The 22,273-nt window shown below is 33.0% G+C and overlaps 1 protein-coding gene across 2 annotated transcripts in view; it reads left to right on the top strand.

The window, feature by feature from the left end:
- The window catches only part of CEPT1 (choline/ethanolamine phosphotransferase 1), a 33,955-nt gene that overhangs the window by 9,032 nt on the left and 2,650 nt on the right, over window positions 1-22,273 (top strand). The window contains exons 3-6 of one of the 2 annotated variants that reach the window (XM_077119935.1): window positions 2,419-2,566; window positions 3,881-4,022; window positions 17,765-17,849; window positions 22,076-22,207. In XM_077119935.1, the coding sequence (XP_076976050.1) occupies window positions 2,419-2,566; window positions 3,881-4,022; window positions 17,765-17,849; window positions 22,076-22,207 (507 nt within the window). Of the gene's footprint in view, window positions 1-2,418; window positions 2,567-3,880; window positions 4,023-11,196; window positions 11,282-17,764; window positions 17,850-22,075; window positions 22,208-22,273 lie in introns of both variants that reach the window. The other variant, XM_077119936.1, reaches the window with a different exon arrangement.

The raw sequence follows: 22,273 nt of genomic DNA, 5'->3' as shown, positions 1-22,273 counted from the left end.
AGCATTATGTCTACATGTATTACAGATTTTGCATATGTGTGTTACTGATTTTTTTTTTACTGCATTAGAGTGTCAGATCCCAATCTTTCTGACAGAAAAGAATGGCATATTAGAGGGTAATGGTTTTGGCCAGGTTTGCCTTTTTTGTTGGAAAAAAGCAAATTTCCTAGTAGATGAGAAAGGAAGATCAGTTCCTCATTTTTCAAATTCCTAAGGTACAAATGTAGACTTCTCTTTTTTTTTTGTGGGATACGAAATACCCTCATGATCTGTGTCTGTTACTAAATATTTAAACCCCATTAGTGAGTTGCTCTAGGTTTGGTATCATAGGTTAATTTGGAATTTATCTTGCAGCTTGATATATATTTTATATGCTTGTTACCCTTGCCACATCAGACAAATAAAGGAAGTTGTTTTTTATTTTTACATGTGCATAAACCAGAACTGAGCTATGCTATTACCAATAAATATTCTATCAAATTCAAACATAACTTTGTGGAATATGATCTTAAGAGTTTTCCTTAAATGCTAATTTGTTTTTATATTTCTGCAGCTTGATATATGTTGTATATGCTTGTTACCCTTGCCACATCAGACAGATAAAGGAAGTTGTTTTTTATTTTTACATGTGCATAAACCAGAACAGAGCTATGCTGTTACCAATAAAGATTCTATCAAATTCAAACATAACTTTGTGGAATATGATCTTAAGAGTTTTTCCTTAAATGCTAATTTGTTTTTATATTTCTGAGTTTAATGCTTTGATTTAACTCACTAATTTTAAAACTTGTTAGATTTTTTTTTAAATATAGGAAAATGGAAAAGAAATTAAATGGCACATTAGCCCGTAATCTCATAGCCCAGTTAACTCCTATTGACTTGAGCTAGGAAAGGGGGAAAAAAAACAGAAAAATTCAGACAGAGGGAGGTATAAAACAAAAAGTAAAATCTTCCATTTTTTACCTGCCTTTCCTTCCTACCACTGTCTCCAGTCCCTTTACTTAGAATTATCAATATTTAACAATTTTTTTTGATGTGTGTGTTCTCCCATAGAAAAAAATCACTCCTGCACCAGTGTATGTATATATTTATATGTATGTAAACCTCTCAATTCTGTTTCAAAAGCTCAGCAAAATCATATTTCCTAGAATTTTTACCTGAGTTGACTTATTTAAGAACATTTCTGCAAAATTTTACAAGTTAGTTAACTGCCAGATTGTGATAAGATATTTGCTTACCCTAATTCTTCCCCACCCTATAATGCCCATCAGGGTGTAATGATTTCCTAAGTGATATATGAGTTCATTCATTAATTCAATGTCCCTGCCAGGTTCTTAACTCAGATAAGATGATACTTATTCCTGAATTAGAAGACTTTCTCCTTGAAACACCTCTGAGGGTTGTGTAATAATGGAATGAGGAAAAAGTATATAAATATTAGTGTGGTGGTCTACAGGTTCACAGGAAGAAAGGACAATCCAAAGAAGACAAGAAAGCTTTCCTCTCTTTTATATATATATATATAATTAACTTTTTGCTGTCTAGGATTGTGTCTGTACTAATAAATGAAGTTGTCTCTATTCCAGAGTTACACTTTGCCCATTAAAATCCTAAATTCAGACTCCAAGAAGTCCTTTTCTTCCCTAGTCCTCTAGAGCAGTACTGTCCAATAGAACTTTTTGTGTTGACAGGAATATTCAAACAGAAGTGCTCCTTTTTTTATCATACAGTATTTAAAATCAATCCCAGCGATTCAGTTTCTGCCTGGGTAAAGAAAAATATTCCTTGAAAAGGTTTGAAAAATTGTTTTTCTAAGCACTTCCTATATACTAAATCATCATTTCCCAAAATGTTGTTCCAGGTACTATTGAAGAGGTGTGTTGACAGTAAATTCCATGCTCAAGAAATTTGGGAAGTAGTAGCATATTGTGTCCGCCTTCTTAGATATCTACCTTATGTTGGAAGATGTCCTACATTAGAGAAATTTCTTTACCATTATTTAACCCAGTGGTTCCCACATGACTTAAGCATGGAAAATGTTTTTCACATAATACTTGTAAACATCTTGAAAGGCACCGTTTGGGAAATACTGTACCAGCTTAATCATTAATTGACAGAATCTAAATGTTGGAAGGAATCTTAGAGAAGTTACCTAGTCTAATTTCCCATAGGATTTCTCCAATATCCCTATGAAATACTTATCCAGCATCTGCTTGAATAACCCTTAGTAGGCAGGGAATTAAATTCTTCACATTTCAAAAAGTTCTTTATCATGTAGTACTCAAATCTTCTCGTACATAGCTTCCAACCAGTAGTGCTTCTCTAGAGAATGAAGATACACTATCTACATGTAAAAAAATGTTAACCAAACATAATAGCTAATGTATCTTAATATTCTTACCTTATTTTATTTCACAGGCACCTCTGTGGGCATATATTGCTTGTGCATGTGGCCTTTTTATATACCAGTCTTTGGATGCTATAGATGGGAAACAAGCAAGAAGAACCAATAGTAGTTCTCCTTTAGGTGAACTTTTTGATCATGGTTGTGATTCACTATCAACAGGTATTGTTGATTTTTAATGTTAACAATTATTAACAGTGATAAAAAGCAACATAATAAACAATGTTAGAATAAATAAGAGATTTATGGTGTTGCATTGGTTTTCAGAGTAAGTGGTTTTCTGTTAAATTTTAGTATTTTCAAAAGACTGAATCTGATTAATATTTGTTCATTATTGGAAAATTTAGAAATAAAGTTAATTTCTATTAACTTTTTAAGCCTAAATATTATTTTGGCATCTACTTGTTTTTAAAGTCTTGGGGGATAATTGTCATCATAAAATACATGGCAGTACAAAAGTGGGAGACTAGTGTGGTAAGTAGTGATCTTTACATTAACTTAAGATTCTGTAGCCATCTAAAATTAGATTATAAAGACTTTGTAACTGTGTGGTCATGGGATTGGATAAAATGATTAAGACTAAAGGGGTAGCAATAGATATCTTTATTTGTACTATTTTGCAAGTTTTTGAAGTAATATTTGGTACATTTTTAGAGGTATAAAAGAGATTTAGAAACTAAATAACAGCTTCTACCTAGTCTTACTAACAGAAGCTTTACCCTCCCCCGTTATTTTTACTTACTTATCATTTAGCATACCATTTAAAATATTTAGGAAGAAACAAACAAAAACCCTTGATTATTTTACCTCCTGAACCCAGATTTCGTAGCTGTAGGTGCATGTTAAACTCATTATCTCAGTGTCCTCACAGTAGGTTGCTTAATAGAGAAGGAGGAGCAACAATATGTTATAACCTTTAAGACCTCAAGTCAGGAAAAAATTTCGGCTGAGTAAAGGCTAGTTTGAAAAGCTGTTGTAATTTAGCCAGGTAACTGCAGAATGACAGGGACCCTATTTTTTATTTTAAATGACAGTCTTATTTGTACTAGTATGTCATTCATAATGGTAATCTACTAAATAGGAATAGACAGCTGTCAATCTGAAACAAGTAGATCACTTTTTGGATTACCTAGGCCATTTCGGTTTTCTTTCTTTTTTGGCTCTGCCTTTTAACTTTTTTACTGCTCATTAGTACCACTATCATTAAAGTGGAAAAATATTTTTAAAATGCTAAAATATTTTAGTTGCTTTCAAGAGCTTTAGTTCCACTGTGTGGTTTAGTGAAAAAAAGAGATTAAAGTTATGGGGTAAAAGATAATATAGATTATATTATACTTTGCTTTTACCATAGAAAATTGAGAGCAGGTTGTACATTCACAGTATATGTTCTCTTTTCCATTATCTAAAATCATTTCCAGCTCATTTAATGTTTATTATTCAAATTGTTCAGTTTTCATTGTGCTCTTTTTTCTGCAGTTTTCGTGGTTCTTGGAACTTGTATTGCAGTGCAACTGGGGACAAACCCTGATTGGATGTTTTTTTGTTGTTTTGCTGGAACATTCATGTTTTATTGTGCACACTGGCAAACATATGTTTCCGGAACATTGCGATTTGGAATGTAAGTAATACTTAGTGTTGTTTTACTTTTCTTTCTCAAATATGGAGAATGTTACTTATAGGTATTGGAGTATTAGGCAGTAGTTAAATTAGTTGAATAAATAAAGGATGTTTAAACCTTCATTATTATTAATAACTTTCCTAAAAATCTCTGTTGTATGTCCCTATGTCACACTTTTTGAAAGGAAATATCAGAACCTCTTAACCAATATTTTTAAAGCAATATGAAAAGCAGTAGGCCCTCTTCACTCATCTCCAGTTTTGTCGCCTACAGATAAATTCATCCTTTTTTTCCTGTCATTCACCTTACCTCTGTGTTTTATTTTAACATATGAATTGCATTTTCAGGGCAAAGAAGATAGTTCCTGAGAGCAAAGAACAACTCTTACCTCTAAAACATCATGGCTTATGTTAGGTTTTATTTTCACTGGTTTGTTTTTATTTTGCAATTTTTAAAAACTTTTTATTTTGAAATGATTTCAAACTTACAAAGAAGTTGCAAAAATAATACAAAAGCAGTATAGAGAATTCCAATTTATCTCCTACCCAGAAAGCCAGATTTAGCAACTTTTAGTATCATGCCACATTTGTTACATCATTCTCTGTTTATCTTTTAAATATTTGAGAGTAAATTGCATACATCACGTTCTTTTACCACTTCATACTTCCACATATATTTCCCAAGAACAAGATATTCACATATGTAATCCAGTAAGTAATTGAGTTTAAGAAATTCAACATTGGCATAAAGCATATAGTCTGTATTCCAATTTTTTCCCAATAATGTCCTTTTGGGCATTTCCTCCTCCTTTATTACATCCAAGGATGTAATACAAGAATGTAACACAAGGATCATGTGTTGCAATTAATTGTCATTGACTCTTTAGTCTCTCTCCCCCTCTCTTTTTTGTCCCACTGTGATGACATGTATGTAACATAAAGTTTCCCATTTTAACCACTTTCAGGCATATACTTCAGTGGCATTAATTACATTCACAATATTGTGCTACCATTAGCACCCTCCATTACCAAAACCTTTTCTGTCACCCCAGACAGAAACCCTATACTCATTAAGCATTAACTCCCTGTTTTGGTTTGTTAAAACTGTTGGAATGCAGTAAACCAGAAATGGGTTGGCTTTTTCAATGAGAATTTGGTAGGTTACAAATTTATAGTTCTAAGGCCATGAAAATGTTCAAATTAGGGCATCAGGAATATAATACCTTCTCTGAAGAAGGGCCACTGACATCTGGGGTTCCTTTGTTTCATGGAAGGTACATGGTGATGTCTCCTGGCCCTTCCTGGTTCCAGTTAGAGAACTGTTTCAAATGTCTCTGGGCGTTTCTGTCTCTCCTAACTTCTCCCAGGACATTTTCTTTCTCTCTGAGCTTCTCTCTCCTTGAGCTCTCTTAAAGGATTCCAGTAAATGGTTAAGACCCACCTTGAATGGGCTGGCTCACATCTCCATGGAAATAACCTAAGCAAAAGGTGCCACCAACAATAGGTCTGAACCTACAGGGATGGATTAAAAAAACAGGCTCTTATAGGGTACAAGATTCACACTGGCATACTCCCCATACCCCCTCCCTCACACCCCTGTAATTTATAATCTACTTTCTGTCTCTGAATTTGTATATTCTAGTTATTTCATATAATTGAAATCATAAAATAACTCCTTTTGTGTCAGACTTAAAATATCAGAACTTTATTCCTTTTTACAAATGAATAATTCTCCATTGTATGTGTATGTTTTATTTATTAATCTACAAAAATATAAGCCCTTGATAATTCAGTTGAACACATTGTATGGATTATTACTGCTAATGAAATGCCTGAGAATTTGAAAAATGAAATATAAATGCCTTTCTTTGAAAGTTTTCTACCTGGTGATCAAATATGAATGACTAAACCAGTCTTGGAATGAGGTTAAATGATGGCATTCATCAACTGATGTTAAATTCAGTACCACAGATCCTATTTACACTACTCAAGTTATTCTTTTTTCATGGTAGGATTTAAAGAGAAGAACTTGAGAAAGACTATAGATGCTATGAAATAACAACATAAAAGTCTGATTATAAATGACAGAAGAGCCTAGTCTCTGATTAAGATGAGTCATTAATGGATTTTTTTAGTTCAGATCCCTAGCACATTTAATTTTCTAAATTTTAAAAAAGCAGGATGCATAGAATTCAGCTGTTCCTCTCAAATTCAATTCAGATGATTTTTTGCCAAACTTATTTAAATAGAGTTTAAGATGTTCTTATGGCAGTACTGAATAATTATTAATACTTTGGATGTTAACTATTTATAAGATTGGAATATATTGGGATAATTTCATAATACAGGGGTTTAGAGAACATATTTAAGGCACAGTTCAAAGTGGTATTCATATTATTAGAGCCAGTACTAGACATGGGTGTCTGTCTGAAAACTATGCCTGTATATTCATCAGCAGTTGATAAAATGATCATTGCTCAGAAAATATCAAAGATTTCTGATACCAAAAAAAGCAGTAATTGAAAATATTAAGTTCTGATATTTTTTCTCAATATGTCTTGTTTTTGTAGTCTTTCCATCAGATAGAACCTCAGAATGTAATCAGCATGTAAAGATAGACTACTAAGATCACTTCATTTCCCCTAAATCAGTTTTAATTTTTAGTGATGTTACTGTTTTCAAAAATAGCATAATCTGTAGTTACTGGATTTCATGTAGTTTATGTTTCATTGGTTATCTCAATTAGTTTTCCAGCCCTTATTTTGAAAAGCTTATTCCTAATCCAGCCTTAATTCATTATTTTGCTCTTTCAAGTAAGGCAACACCAACCATTTGGGGTGGGGACTAAAGGAAGAAGAGAGAGATTTAAACCATGGAAATAGAGGAAGAATAAATAGTGTTTTAGAAATAATTTGGTATCATAGCTTCCTTTCATCAGTCTTAGAGTTTACTTCATATTGTATTTTTTTTATGTATTTGGAGAAGTACAAATAATTCCATATGATTGAATCCTAATATGCCTATATGGAAGTGGCAGGAGATGAGGCTGAAGGAGATCCAGAAAACAAAGGGCCTTCTATCGTCTGCCAAGAAATTTTGGGCCCTAATCCTGAATCTGTGGTGATCATTTGTACATTCTAAAGCAGGAAATGACAAAATTACCTTTTAGAAAGATCAATCTGGCAACATTGTGGAGGGTGAATTGGAATGATCTGAGACAGAAGCAGGGAGAGCCTTTAGGAAGCATTACTATAATTACGTGAGGAATGCTGAATCCTGAACTAATAGTGCTGTTGGAGAGAAAGGAATAGGTTGGAGAGAGAGATAGGACATAGTCTCTGGACATGGAGAATACCTGACAGGGAAGAAAGTGGAATAACTCCCAGTTTTCTGGCTTGGGTATTTGAATGGAAGGGAAAAAAGGTACTAAGGAAAGAGGAATCTATTTGATAGGAGAGTTCTATTTATATGTTAGGATTTTTAGGCATTCAGATGAGTGAGAATAGCAGAAAACTTAACAAATCTAGATGAAGCCCATGAAATGATTGAAATGAAAAGCAAGGATAGGAGGAGTTATACGAAAGTGAAAAGCTAGAAGGAATGAATTTCTAAAAAGAAGAATTAAATGCTGCCAAGACTCAAAATAAGCAGAAAAGTATTCAGAGTAGTTTGTTTGTAGTGGTGGGAAGAAGCCAAATTGTAGGGGATGAAAAGTGAATGGAAGCTATGTAAGTAAAGATAGTTAGTTCCAGGTTACTTATAAAATGTGTAGCTCTGATAAGGAGAGAGGTTTTGGTTAGAGGAGAACATGGATTCAAAGAAAGGTGGGTTTTTGTATTTTAAATGGAAAATATTTGAGCATATAGAAAATACAGTAGAGAAGAAATTGAAAATGCCAGAAAAAGATAGGATGATTTACGGAATAAGGCTGCTGAATATGTAGAATCAGAGGAGTTCTAGGGTAACAGGTAGAGGGATTAGATGGGAGGAGAACGTTCTTTACTGAGACTGGAGTGCTTCCAGTCCTTTTTTTTTGCATGGCCAGGCACTGGAAATCGAACCTGGGTCTCCCGCATGGCAGGCAAGAACTCTGCCACTGAGCCACCGTGGCCTGCCCTTTCCAGTCTTTTTTGCACTTCCACTGGCATGTAAAAAATATCTAGGAATATTGAGGTCAGTTTGAATTTGACATTGAAATTTAAAGTAAATATTAATATTATAAGGGGTTGCTTTTGATTTGAGAAAATTGTATAAGATCTGAAATCTTACACTCAAAGCAACATTGAATTTCTTTTTTTTAAATTAAAAGCAGGCTGTACTATTCATGGAAATATGAATGCTGCTAGTGCTTTACATTTAAGGAGATACTTAACAAAATAATAATGCAATGGGGAGGCATATAGAATACATTATGCAAACACCCCTAAAGAAGTCTTAAAAATGCCCCTTCAGATTTCACACATTTTTTCAAGAACAGATAGAATTGGCAAAAGTATAGTAGGTTAAATATTGAAGTAAAGTTTGTATGTGTGGAAGAGAAAGTCAAAATTTTATTTTGCTTTATTTAGGCAGGACAAGGTCAATTTAAAGAAACTTTTAAAAGTCATTTGCTTTTCCTTCAATTTTTCTGGAAGAAAGTGAAAGTATTAGGTACATTAGGAATCTTAATTTAAAATATTTGTATTGCATTTACTTTATTTTGATATGTTTACACACGAATGAAAAAATCACGATTTCTCTTATGTCTAACAGATTGAAGTTGATATACCTGTAATAACCATAATAGAATTTTTGTTGAATAAGAAATCTTTGTTCACATTAGTCTTTTTAATGTTACTGTTTTTAGTTTTAATTAAGTTTGATCATGGTATCTCAAATAAAAATAGGCACAGTAACTTAATTCATCAGTAAGTAGAATTTTAGCTTGTGAGAAAGCAAATATGCTTTAGATACATTTTTCCTAAAATTATGAGCTGTAGTTTTCAGTACATTGTTCTGAGCACAGCTACGACTGCTTTGCACAGAGAATATTAGTACCTTGCACCTCCAGACAGACTTGTGTCCTGACTTTGCTGGATTGAGCAAGTAGAAATCTGATGGTGAGCACTGCTCAGTAGGATCCCTCCAGACATAGCTTAGCCCTTTAGGGTTTTTATTAGCCTGGATATGAAAGATTGGAGAGGGAAACAGGGTTAGAACCGAGGACTTCATAAAAGAATTGGATTAATAGAAGATAGTAAGAATCATGTATAAGCTGAAGCTCATTTTGAAACATTGTTAAAAATGTTTATGGATTGCACTAAATAGAAGAGTTCACGTTTCTTCTTTTAAGGCCTACACCCTCTATATATCTAGGTATTTTTAAATACCCAACTTGTATATTTTTATGAATCATAATGCTTGGAACTCTTGAACAATTTTTAATTAAACTATATTTATACAAATATGTACTGTAAAAATCTATGCTGTGAAAGGTAGAGCTCTTATTTATTTAAATTATCTTTTCAAAGGAATTATAATGACAAATTGAACTGAAACCACTATATCTTACCTTAAGTCTTATCTCCAGATTGTCTTGTCTATACTTAATAGCTTGAGCAAGGACTATAATTTTCATGGGCCTCATTTCCTAATTTACAAAATAAGAGTTTGAGTTAAATGATATCTAATTTTCCTTCAAATTGTTAAATCTCCAAGTCTCTTAATTTTACAGATGTTACTTCTAATGTATTTATTCCTTATAATTACAGCAGGCAGAGTATTGATCTTCTTTTATTATATTTTTCAATTCTTGTTTTTAAAGTTTCACATTTACATTAAAAACTGCCACAAAACATATCTATATAAATAAATAACTTTCCGCTTTTCTGTAGTTAATTTTAAAAAGTTAATTTAAAAAGACTGTGTAGTTTGACAAATTCAGTTTATCATCTTATCCAGGGTAGTGACTTCTAAAGATATAATTATTTGAAGATCTCCTGATAATTAGAAACGGTTGTCTGTTAATACCCAATCCAGTTTCTGTAGTTAAAGATTAGGAAACTTCCTATTGAATGCCTGTATAGGATCTGTATATCTTGAAATGGTTAAGATTTTTTTTTTTTTTAACATGGGCAGGCACCGGGAACCGAACCTGGGTCCTCTGGCATGGCAGGCAAGCATTCTTGCCTGCTGAGCCACCGTGGCCTGCCCTGAAATGGTTAAGATTTATCACATGAATTAAATATCAGAGATTTTCCTTTCAGTTCATAGTTTCCCTGTGCATGTTTTCTCTCAACAGTGATTTATTCATTTGGACCCCAGCTCTGCCAGTTAAATTTTATCAAATTGTTATAGATGATATCTTCAGATAACTAATTCTCAATTATTTGTTTTCATGTAATGCCTAGATTGCAATTTGGGCTCCCAGATTATCAGATAAAATTGTGGACCTCTTTATATATCCCATTAGCATTCCTCAATATTGTTTTATTCTATCAACATTTGTGTTCCAGAACTTCTTCAGTGATTGAATTGGATGTTTTCCTCAGCTTTACCACTAATAAGCTAATCCAATCTAGTAGAAAGTTATAATGTTGGTATGGAGTTGAGGGAAGAAAAAGAGCAAAAAGGAAAAGATTACACACTAGAGCTAATGGAAAGAAGGCAAGATGGCTAATTTGGCCTTTGTTCGGCTGAGATAGGATTATAATGAGGTTTGGGGCAATTGAATGGGTGTAGAATGAGTAATGGTTTCTCAAGCGCTTAAATAACTGTACATTAGGCCTTTTGGGAAGCATTCTTATCCACAGAGAAATCTGAATAGGGGCAGGTAATGAAAGGACCTATGTCATAGACGATATGATTATTGACCAAGTAGTATTCATCACTTCTAGGGAGTTGGGAGGTGACTGCATTTTTAGTACCGGTATTTCCAGCTGCCTATTTACAAGTCATTTATTCAGTGTGTTACAGTTTTAGTTTTTAACTTTTCTTTTGTTTTAAGTTGATTAAGAAATATACCTGTTTGCATAAAGATAACAATAGTACTGTATATATTGTATCATTGAATCTTTAGGTGTCATTGTAAGGAGAATGCTAACTTCTAAATCTATTTTTGCTACCTATTTTAGTAGGGCTCTTAAGCAAAAACTCTGAATAAAGTTATTTTAAAATGTTTGTTTCCCTATGCATAGATTCGATGTTACAGAGTCTCAGATCATAATTATTATATGCCAGCTTCTCACAGGAACCCTGGGGCCTTGGTTCTGGAACTTCACGGTAAATGCTAGAATATTCATGCTGTCTGATGAAAAATGGCGTGAATTCTATAAAGTCAGCACCTTTGTCATGCACAGAATAATTAAAAAATGAAATCTCAGAAGTATTCTTGGTGGTATTTCACAGACAAACAGGTTATTAGAAAACAAATATTTTAAAATACATAATAGGGCAATAAAAATCCAACCTATTAAGCATATTTTTTTAAAGTAGTATTTCTTGTGATTTGTTGCAAAAAAACTGCAATTTTTTCTTGTTTATCTGCTGTACCTAATACATTTTTGCCCTTTATAAAGATTTTTAAAAAACAAATACCTTTCCACCATTAAATAGATTTTTGTATATATTTATATTTTGAAACAGAAGAAAACAAGCAGAGTTTTCCTTACATAAGTAAACTGAAAAGACTCTATGAATGTAGAAAAAATTCTACTTATTCTCTTTAACTGCTTGAGCATATAAGCAAGCTAGTACTATTCTGCTTGGTTTTCATTGATCTTGATTTTGCTTAAAAAGTTAATACTAGAAGCTATTCTCATTCTGTTTGTTTTGTTTACTGTTTTCCTTGCTACCTTATGCTTTCAAAACTAAGTATCCTTAGCTTTTCATATCACTGTAGTCATCCTTTGAACACTTCCTTTTAGGTTTTTTTTTTTTTAAAGTAAATATGTGCTCCCTTAACATAGTGCTAAGTGTAAGTAATCAGTCTTTTTCCTCTCATATTAAAATTGTAATTTTTATCTTATGACTTAAAAGTTCTAAGAGATTAGGAAATGTTTTCCAAATCAGATAGCCCAGAACCCTTCACACGCTTTTATGGAATTGTAATACATGTTTATAAGTAAAATAGAGCTTAGATTCCATTTATTTCACCATTCAGGGAGTGTTGGAGAACATCCATGTAGAAACCTGATAGAGCATTCTAGCACGACAAGTCTGCATTAGGCTTCCTACATTTTTAACTATTATAAACATTATAACATTTTCATACTGCTTCAGTGATGTGGTAGAAATGGTAAAATTCTTAGTAACAGAATACGTATTCTTTCTGAAAGGTGTATTGCAGAGTTGTATATCCAGTTATTCAATGACAGTAGTAATGCCTTTAGAAACAAATTAGTAGTGAAAAATACGTCTGCATCCTTTTTTTTATATAAACTTGGAATGTGAAGAATACTGGGAAGTCCTATATATGTATATGGTTTAGGAACAAAACTAAAGCCATTTTTTAATTGAATTTATAGTGTATTTACCTGATTACTTGTGGGATTCCCTCATAGGTTAAAATAATGTATATCATTCAGGATATTTCGCCCTTAACACCCCTATCCCCTTGCCCTGTCTTCTGGTATTTTTTCCAGAGACTTCTAGCTTCGTACTCACTGTACTTGTCTGGATTGATGCTTTTTGATAGTTCATTTTTTATTATTGTTGATTGATTCACCAGTGGTCTTTTCCCCCAAAGTTCTTAATGAAATGAAATTAATAATCATAATACCGACTGTGTTGTTTACTTTCACCTTGTTTGTCTATGATAACAAAATACCCTATATTTATGAACTCTTTCTCTTAAAATATTTCTGGAAACTAATGCATTTTTACATTATGAAAAACATTTAAAAATTTTTCTCCATATATACTATCATCATTTTTACCATTTGCCAATTTGCAGAGATTTTCTTTTGCTTTTACTATTTGTTGGCTTTAACTGATTTGGTCATTGAAATGAAACTGTCAGGAAATTTTTTCCAAATTTCAGGAAAAAATAATCTTCAGAAAGAGTTGTTCTTTCTCATTTGTTTCCAAATGAATTGAATTTATTAGCCTCTAACCTTCCTACGCCAGCTATTGCCTGGTATATTCTATCATTTCATGTAAAATTATGTTAGTATCCTGGAAGCACCATCCTGAAAAGTATACACATCTTAGCAATAACAAGTTATAAAGATATGCATTAAATGTTTGTCCCAATTGATTGGTAGGCTAAAAATTAAGACAGTTTTAACAAGTGTAGGAACAAAACTCCCAGTGTCTTTCAAGGTTCTTCCACTTTCTATCTCTAATCTTAGAAGTCATTTAACCACTTTGAATTTCTTCATCTGTAAATGGTAATAATAATTCCTACCTCCTAGGGTAGAAGATTAAAAGGATTAAAAACAAAGTGCTAACTATAGTTCCTGGTTTATAGTAAGTGTTCCTTGACCTTATTAGTATATTCATTTTAAGACCTGTGTTAGTAACTCCCAGTAGCTTCCAGATTTCTTCTAGACTTGTTAGTTTGAGAGAAAGGATAAGCCATGATCCCTTTAACTCCAAGATTGTTAATAAATGAGGTGAGAGGACTCTCCTTCCAGTAATTTTCTCCTTTTTCCAAAGGTTGTCAGGATAGGCTAGCCCTTATATTGAGACCCAGTTCTAGTTCCTATTACATTAGAGGACTTGTTCTAATTAGAGTATTTGGCTCTATTTTTCTTCTCTTACGAATAGTCATTCTATCGGTATTTTTATTTTTAGTTTGTTCAGATGATCTGAAGTTCTGTATTATCATTTGTGTAGTAGCTAATGCTGTTTTTAATAATACAGCTTATCTCATAAATAGATGCTTAAACTTGTCTGTTTTCTCGCTGTGTAACACTTGCCTTTAAAATACTCATGATTGTCACTCAACTGTACAGTTAATGTTATTTAACCTTAATCTATACTTGCCATGACTGCTTTGCCCCTTATCAAGGATAGAAAGTAAAAGTTTGGAAGGTAAAATATGTTCAATTTCTAGGCTAGTCTTCGTTCTACTCCCCAACATCTTACTCCACCCTTGGTATTTCTAGTAAAATATATAATGTCATGCTCTGGTTATGTATAATTTTCCCAGAACTTCATATCCACTTAAAAATAATTGCAAATCTGCAATTTATGTATAAATTACCATGGGATTCAAAACACCTTCAAATAAATGACTTTTTAAGCAAAATGTTTCTTCCTAAAATAATGGCTCATGAGTGCAGTTGTACAGAGTTTCTTTGGCGTTATAATTTATGCCTAGTGCATATTCCATGTTAACCAAACGAATAACTAATCCAAATTACAACAGAATTCTATTTACTACTAATGGTTCAACAAAAAATGTTTGTGTTTATAAATTAACGAGTATATCTTTGAAATGCATATGCCACATATATAGTAAAAGAGATTAAATTGTCATTTCTGATTTTAGAGGGAAAAAACATTTTAAAAATTCTGGAAAAAGATAACCATGTTTATCAGCTCTCACTGAATGTCAGTTAAATCTCTTCACAACCTTCACTTAATACTAAGTCTTCTTGGAGTTCAGACCAAATGCATTTGTTAAATATTTCTCTGAACACTGAGGATTAAAAATGAAACTTTCAGAATAGTCAGAAGTTTTCCTTATAGTTGGCTCACTTAGATTGGAGTGACTATGTTCCTCTGTCACTTTTGATTTAATGGGGTAGTCCTTTCTGCCCTTTGCCAGCGTATACTAAAATGAAATAGAAATAAGAAAGACCAGTCAAGATGTTTAAGTGCCTTCATGGTTACAGAAAATTACGTTTATAGTATTGTCTGTTTTTCTCCCTCTGAAACTTCTAGGTGGTAGAAATCTAATACTTTTGAGATGAGTTGTTTTCATATATATATATATATATATATATATATATATATATATATATATAATGTATGTATGTATATATCTTTTTTTTTTCCTAATAACTCTGGTGTTTGGGCTGCTGTTCCACTACCATATCCCTTGTTTCTTTTTGAGGGTGATTTGAAAATTTCTTTTTTGGTGATGGCAGTGGTAGTGGTAGGTTTTTGTTTTTGAGGAATAGTCCTAACACTTAGAAATATTATCCATTGTTCTCAATTTTAAAAATCATAATTTTTAAATATGATAAAAGGAAGTGATAACACAGATACCTAATTCCTGTCTTTATATAGTAGCCTCCCTTCTAGAAAATTATTTCTTTTCTGCACAGCCAGAAAGTTTAGAATAAGCCCCCTCCTAAAATATATTCCCATAAATTCAGCCTACAGTGAGAGACTTGTTAGTGGAAAGGGAAAAAATGAATATCTTATAAGTAGCTCTTCTAAACAGAATCATTAGCTTTTTTTTAATGCCATCCATTCCCTTTTTCCTGACTTTAATTCCCATCCCTGGGGATGACCTCACATCAGCCACTGTTTTCATTGACAGTCAGGGTGAGAGCCCTACCTCCAGTAATGATAGGCACTTTCTGTGATTCAGCTTTGTGAGAGCAGGAAGCGCTTATCCCAGCATTCAGAGGATTACTCTAAATCAGATAAGAAAACAAGAAAAATATTCCTAATTATCTACTAACTGGTAAGTAAATTTTCCCTGGCGCTCTGTCCTAACATTAAAATGATAGTAGTATCTGAATGGTTTAGGAAATTCTGTCTTCCAATGTTTCCAAACACAGTACTCCATAAAACCATTCCTAGGAATCCCAGTTTGGGGCTTTGTAAAGATTTCTTATGTTTTCTATTCTCTTTTGCATTCATCCAAGAAAATAAATTAATTGCATGGGTTCCCTCCATTTTTATTTTGTAATTCTATACTTCTGGCCCTTCCCCTTCCAAAAGGCTACTTCATATATCCAGCAAAATGTTGTAAGATGTCTACCCTCCTCCACCCAAGACAGAGTCGATCATCTTTGACACCTGCTTAGTCTCCTGAGTCTTCTACTGAGTCTATTCCCCCTTATTGGCAACACCACTCACCAGGTCAGCTCTACAGATTCTTTTTGGCCTAATGCAGTCCTTTTTTTTTTTTTTTTTTTCAATAAATGTGTATATCAAGTATCAAGATAACGACATCACTATATATGCAGCTTAATGAAACATTAAGAAAGCAAGAAAAAAACATTCTTGAGCAAAGATCACTTTTTTAGTTTCTAGAGACTGGTTTTAACCCCGTTATTTATTTTGTGGGCATGAGAGTTTATGTATCTTAAGCTCACATTATAGATTGTCTGCTTTACGTATCAATTTTAGAAATGGGGAATCTACTCTGCTCTGAGGGATTTGAACCCTCCTACATTTATTTTCCTAAACTGATTACTTTTTTTAAAAAAATTTCCTTCTTGGATAGATAATTGTTTATTTTGTTTAAAAACTAGCATTATAAAAAAGATGTACAGTGAAAAGTCTTCCCGTTCTTATCCCCTTCTCAGTTCCCAGCTATCTTCCTCAAAAGGAAATCACTGTTCTTAGTTTCTAATGTATTGTTCCAGAAATATATTGTACAATTAATGGCAGAAATAAAAATAGAGTTTTTTTCTCTTTTGCACAAAGTGTGACATATGCACTAGTCTGCAACTTTTCATTTATCTTGGATATCAGTATGTAGGGAACTGCCTCATTCTTTTTGAAAGCTTCAAAATATTCCATTAAATGGAAGTGCCATAATTTATATAACCACTCCCTCACTGAGAGATTTTTTTTTTAATTTACTATTATAAGTAATACTGCAGTGAATAACCCTGTACAAACATCACTTTGTGCAAACATATCTGAAGGATAAATTCTCAAAATTAAAAGGAATTTGGACTAAATTATCTGATAGTGATAATCGTAAAATTATACAGAGCACTAGTCTGTAAAAGGAAAGAAACACGCATTATGCTTTGCACTTTGATCTTTTTGCCCATATTCTTTTTTCAGACTTTCAGTCTTCTAATTTCTATTGCTGTTTGCTTTTTTGTTTGTTTGTTTTTGCATCGGGTTTGTCTCTTTTCAACTGTGAGTTCATTTTCAGCAACCCCAAAGTTAATTCTTAGCTGCTTTCAGTTTGTTCTTCCCAGAAATCTTAATGTAGTTGACCTAGTGAGAATAGAATTTGATAGTTGGGTAGATCTTTTTTTTTTTTCACACCTATATTATTGGCAGGCATTTAACGAAGATAAATTAAAGGCAGTAAGTTTTACAAGATCTGAGTAATTTATGTTACTTTGTTAAAGCTCATTATTTCTTCCATTTGATGCTGCAAAGTACTTATTTCAGGATTTCATATTATGTAGCAGTGTGATATAATTCTCTGCTTGACACTAAAATGTATTTTTCTGCCTTCCCTTGCTGGTTTTTTGTTGTTGTTGTTTGGTTTGGGTTTTTTTTGGCTTTGTTTTTGTTTGTTGGTTTTTGTTTTTTTTTGTTAGTTTTGTTTTGGTGGGAAAGGTTAAGCTATGGTTTCACACAATTTCAGTGAGTTAAAAATTTCCTTTGGAAAGGAGGGGTTTTTATTGCTCTGTGAAATTCATCGAATTAAAAGGTCTGAATTTTATTTGATTTTGCTTATAACAAATTTTCGACACTCCTTTTTCCCCTTTCCTCAATATTTTGAGAGTTTTTTCTATTGTGCATGATAGAGGAATGCTGCTAAGCTTGCAAGTAATTAACTTGAAATTGTTTTGAGTAATTCTGCTTTTTTGGCTTTTTATACCTAATCAGAATTGATGTGACTGAAGTGCAAATCTTCATAATAATCATGCATTTGCTGGCAGTGATTGGAGGACCACCTTTTTGGCAATCTATGGTAACTTAGTTCACATTGTGTATCCTATGTAATGCATGTTATGTCTTTTGCTTGTATTTTCTGATACAGTCTAATCCAGTTAAAGTATACTGTGTAAAATAATTTTATTCTTTCTGAAAATGGAATGTCACAACAAGGTAGGACACAAACTTCTTTTTACAACATGGTGAGTTTTATTACCTGGAGTTTTGGGTACATTAGGTCCGTTCCAGGTCTATGATTTTTAAAGGCCATAGAGAATCTGGGTTGTCATTGTCATTATTATTTTACAAATGAGGAAACAAAACAAATTGTGTAGCAAGTTAACTAACCAGTGACAGTATTAAATCAGATCCTTTTTCTCGTTCTGAGCTATGTGAGTCTACTAGTTTTTCTGTCATATGCTTAAAGCTGCACAACAAGTTTGGGGTGGTAAATAAATTTATGGCCCCAAAACAGGATAAGTCCTTATTGAAATCAATGCCGTAAGATTGTTTTAAAACCAAGACTTTGTTTTTAATCCTGACTTGAAATATAATCAGCCCTACAAATGCAAATTCTTGACTTCCTCCTCTATACAATGAGGACTGTGATAATACCCATCTTATAAGGTTATTTTAGATACTAAATGAGTTACTATAGGTGAAGTTTCAGGAATCATTAAGTAGGACTGTAGAGTTACTATTTAGTATAACATATTTGTATCTCATTCTTGAAATAAAAACTTAAAAAGTGCTCCTACACTTAAATAATTCAGACATGGTGATTTTCCTTAAACACTTGGTGAAGACTAGTAATTAAGTTAATATTTGCTGTATTTTAGTAGAATTCATTTACAATCCATTGTTGCTGTTTTCACAGTAGTTATAACTATAAAATCAGCATGAACACCAAATTGGCAAATACTGATCCGTTGCTCCCAGAAGAAATAATTATTAGGGCTAGGTTTCTGCAAGCCTGTGGCCAAAACATTTTTACCAACCAGGCAAAACATAGCATTGATTTATTTGTTCTGTTTAAAGACACCTTGTTTAATATATGTTATTTATTCATTAACATTGAACTCGCAGCCAAAAGCACCATAACGCATACCTGAACCAAGCTAATCTAACACATGTATTTTCTCTGTAAGACACTTCAGAATCTTCTTGTGCTTAGGAATGCTAAACAGCACTTTAGCACTAAGCTTGGGAATCATTTTAAACAGTGAAATCACAGCAAAAAAACACAAAAATGCGAAAAGTATAGTACTAAACATAACATAAAAAGAATACTTGTTTACAACGTGAGACCTGAAACAAGAAAGCAGAGCTTTGACTTGTTCAGCCTCAACTAGGAAGGCACGTTGCATGTCTCAAATTTCTCACCGCTCTGCACATCTGCCAATGACCACAAAACCATCACCAGTATTGATTTGGGCTTACATATAAATTTTAATAAGTAGGCAAATTTGCAAAGATGGAAATGAGGGTCAATACTTTATTATATTAAAATTATTAACAAAGAAGTAATCCCGTATTCTCTGGAAGAAAGTATCTAATCTCAAAGTGATACTACTTTTGTTGAAATATATAACACCTATAAGGAAATTTTATTCTATGCTTAGGAAAATTAGTCTAACAGTGTAACAGCTGAATTCTGCATTAACCCAAACTATTGAACCAAAACTTATGTCCATTGTAACCTGACGAAGGTGTTGAGAATGTAAACTTTTTGTTTTCCATCTCTTAATCTTTTTAAAAATGAATTGGATTAGATTTATATTACTTGGGTACATGATTTCACAACATAAATTTAGAGGGTTTTCCTTTGGCTCTACAGTAGACCTCGTGACCCAAGGGAGTTCTTATTATTCCCAAATCTCAAAGACTACAGAGACTGGGTAGGCCTGAGATGAAGGTGTTTTCAGTATAGCTCTCTGGCTATTTCTATAGAGTGGGTGCGCTCTGGCCACCTTGGTTGAGTTCCACAGGATATTCTGCCAGAAAGAGCAAGATACAGAAAAATAAAATGTGCCCATCTTCCATCATTTTGAGTGTGGGGAAGAAAATGGTGATACTTTTCATGCTTTTTATAAGTGGTCTACTTGGTGCCAGTTTTTAAGGGATCACCTGGTTAAGGTTTGGAAATTCTGTGAGTCCATCCTTTTATTTTGCCTGATATTATCTTGTAGCCAACTTACTTTTTCATTATTGATGTGGGGATAAGGTGTCTTCATAGTCTCCCAAAACAGTAGTTATACATAGAGAGTAAGAAAGAGGAAAAAGACATTAGGCTTCATCCAACAAATGTATATCGAGCATCTCCAATACCCAGGGCTCTAAAGAAAATACAAAAATCAAACAAAATCCTGCACTCAGGAGTTCATAATTTGGTCTATCGTATGTGACAAAGTGATGAGAGCCCTAAGAATGTTCATGATATTTGCTGCTGGGTCTGTAACTTGCTTACTTGCTTTGTGATCCAAGCCATGTACTAAATTTTCTTGGCTTTTCTAACGTTATCTGTTTATTCTTTCATAGGGCAACAGTTTCCATGATCCTAAAACAATTTCACCAAGTTGTAATTATAGTTTTGATATTCACTTACTACAAATGTGGCACAAATTACTGTGTTACACAGATTTGGCACTTGTTCAGCACCCTATCCCTAATACAGAAATGCCTCTGTAATGGATTTGGATTAATGCTTCTTTTGGAGTCGGGAAGAGGGTAGTATTTCTTCCTTTGCCAGAGAGGGCCTTTGTCTCTATGGGGGGAAGGAGGCAGGGGAAGGTTAGAAAATTGGCCAAGCATATTGAATTTCAGCCAGGTGCCTCAGATTTAGATTGTCATGCCCTTAGTTTCATGAACTAAAGCAGAAAAGTCTGTTGGAGTTCGAAGAAACCAGGTTGTTAGTTTTCTTCTCTATTAAAAACAAGTTGTGAATTTGATGTGTAGGAGTTAGAGATCAGTTAGAGAAGGAAGATAACAACATTTAGGATACTCCATAAAGTACTAGACTTGATTTTTAAGTTATTTCATTTTAGAAAATTAAACATTGCCACAGTACAACTTGAAATTTGAACCATCTATTTCAGTTCTTTAGAGCTGCAGTTTTGGAACAGGTCATAGAATTGTGTAAACTAGCTGAGTTCTTGAGCGTTTTGAAGAAATGGACCATCTAAATGTTAAAAGTTTTCCAGTTTTACTGAGGTTTTTTTATACATATAAAAAATAGATGTCATGTTTCCTATTTGACTTTTAAAGTGTAGGTAGACAGTAATGCTATAAAGTGTAAATACCTCTGAAAATGTTTTCATTGTAAGAACTCATTGCCCACTAAACCATTGAGCTTTTGGAATCTTGTTTCTATAGTCATTTGTTTCTATTAACTAGAATATATCACTTGTTTTATTGTTCTTTTCTTTTTAATCCATATTGGACAAAATTTGAGACTTCAGAAAAGCTAAAGGGGGGTGCAAAGGGGAAGAGCATCTTAAATGATTTAAAAATTATACTACAAGGTATTTCGTTTTAAATGATGGATATTGTGCTTGCGAGATTAAATATATGATCTCAATTCACTCAGCCTCCCTTTAGATAAATCAATCCATATCTTCAGTATACTGTAGAAATATATTGTTTGTTAAAGTTTTGCATACATAATTGTAGAGCTGTGCCTGTTTGATCGTACTTCACATGTATTTACTCCTGTATAAAAATACCTTCTCTATTGCCCTCTGCTTTTACTAGCTGCCTGTATCCTCACAACTTGGAGTTGGAAACTCTTCCGAGTAGAACTTTTCTCTTCCGTTTTCTAGTTTGCAGATTTTTAAATCTAGTTACAAATATTTCTCTTCTTTTATGCTTTAACACTCTCACAGCAACTACTAATGAACTACAGAGAAAATGCACAAAGCAAAAAGGCAAGGCACACTTCTTTTACAAAAGGGTCAGAAGATGGCCTGGTTCACTGTTGTCAGGCCTGTCAGCTGCATTAGGTGAATCTTTCTTAGGTTGGTTAGGTCAGTTATTTTTTTAAAAGTTGCTATGAAAAGAAGTGAGATTAATTTTTATATAGCCTTATCTCTTGAAACTCGTTATATTGCTTACAATGGAAAAGAGAGGGAACCATCCATTATTTTAAGTGCTTACTAACCTGGAGGGGATAGAGTATTTGGAAATATGAATCAGATATTGGCATGTACTGTTTTCTTATTTTAGTTTGTATATATCTTAATTGTTCTCTCTTTCTACCCATTAAAGATTCCAGTGCTGAATATTCAAATGAAAATTTTTCCTGCACTTTGTACTGTGGCAGGGACCATATTTTCCTGTACAAATTACTTCCGTGTAATCTTCACAGGTGGTGTTGGCAAAAATGGATCAACAATAGCAGTAAGTATATCTTATATTCTACAATTGTTTACACTATGGCTTGGTTTTGTGGTTGATTTTTCATGT

This window comes from Tamandua tetradactyla, chromosome 11, assembly GCF_023851605.1.
Source record: "Tamandua tetradactyla isolate mTamTet1 chromosome 11, mTamTet1.pri, whole genome shotgun sequence".
NCBI lineage: Eukaryota > Metazoa > Chordata > Mammalia > Pilosa > Myrmecophagidae > Tamandua > Tamandua tetradactyla.
Note: the sequence above shows the minus strand (reverse complement) of the source record. Positions and strands in the feature narration are given on the sequence as shown.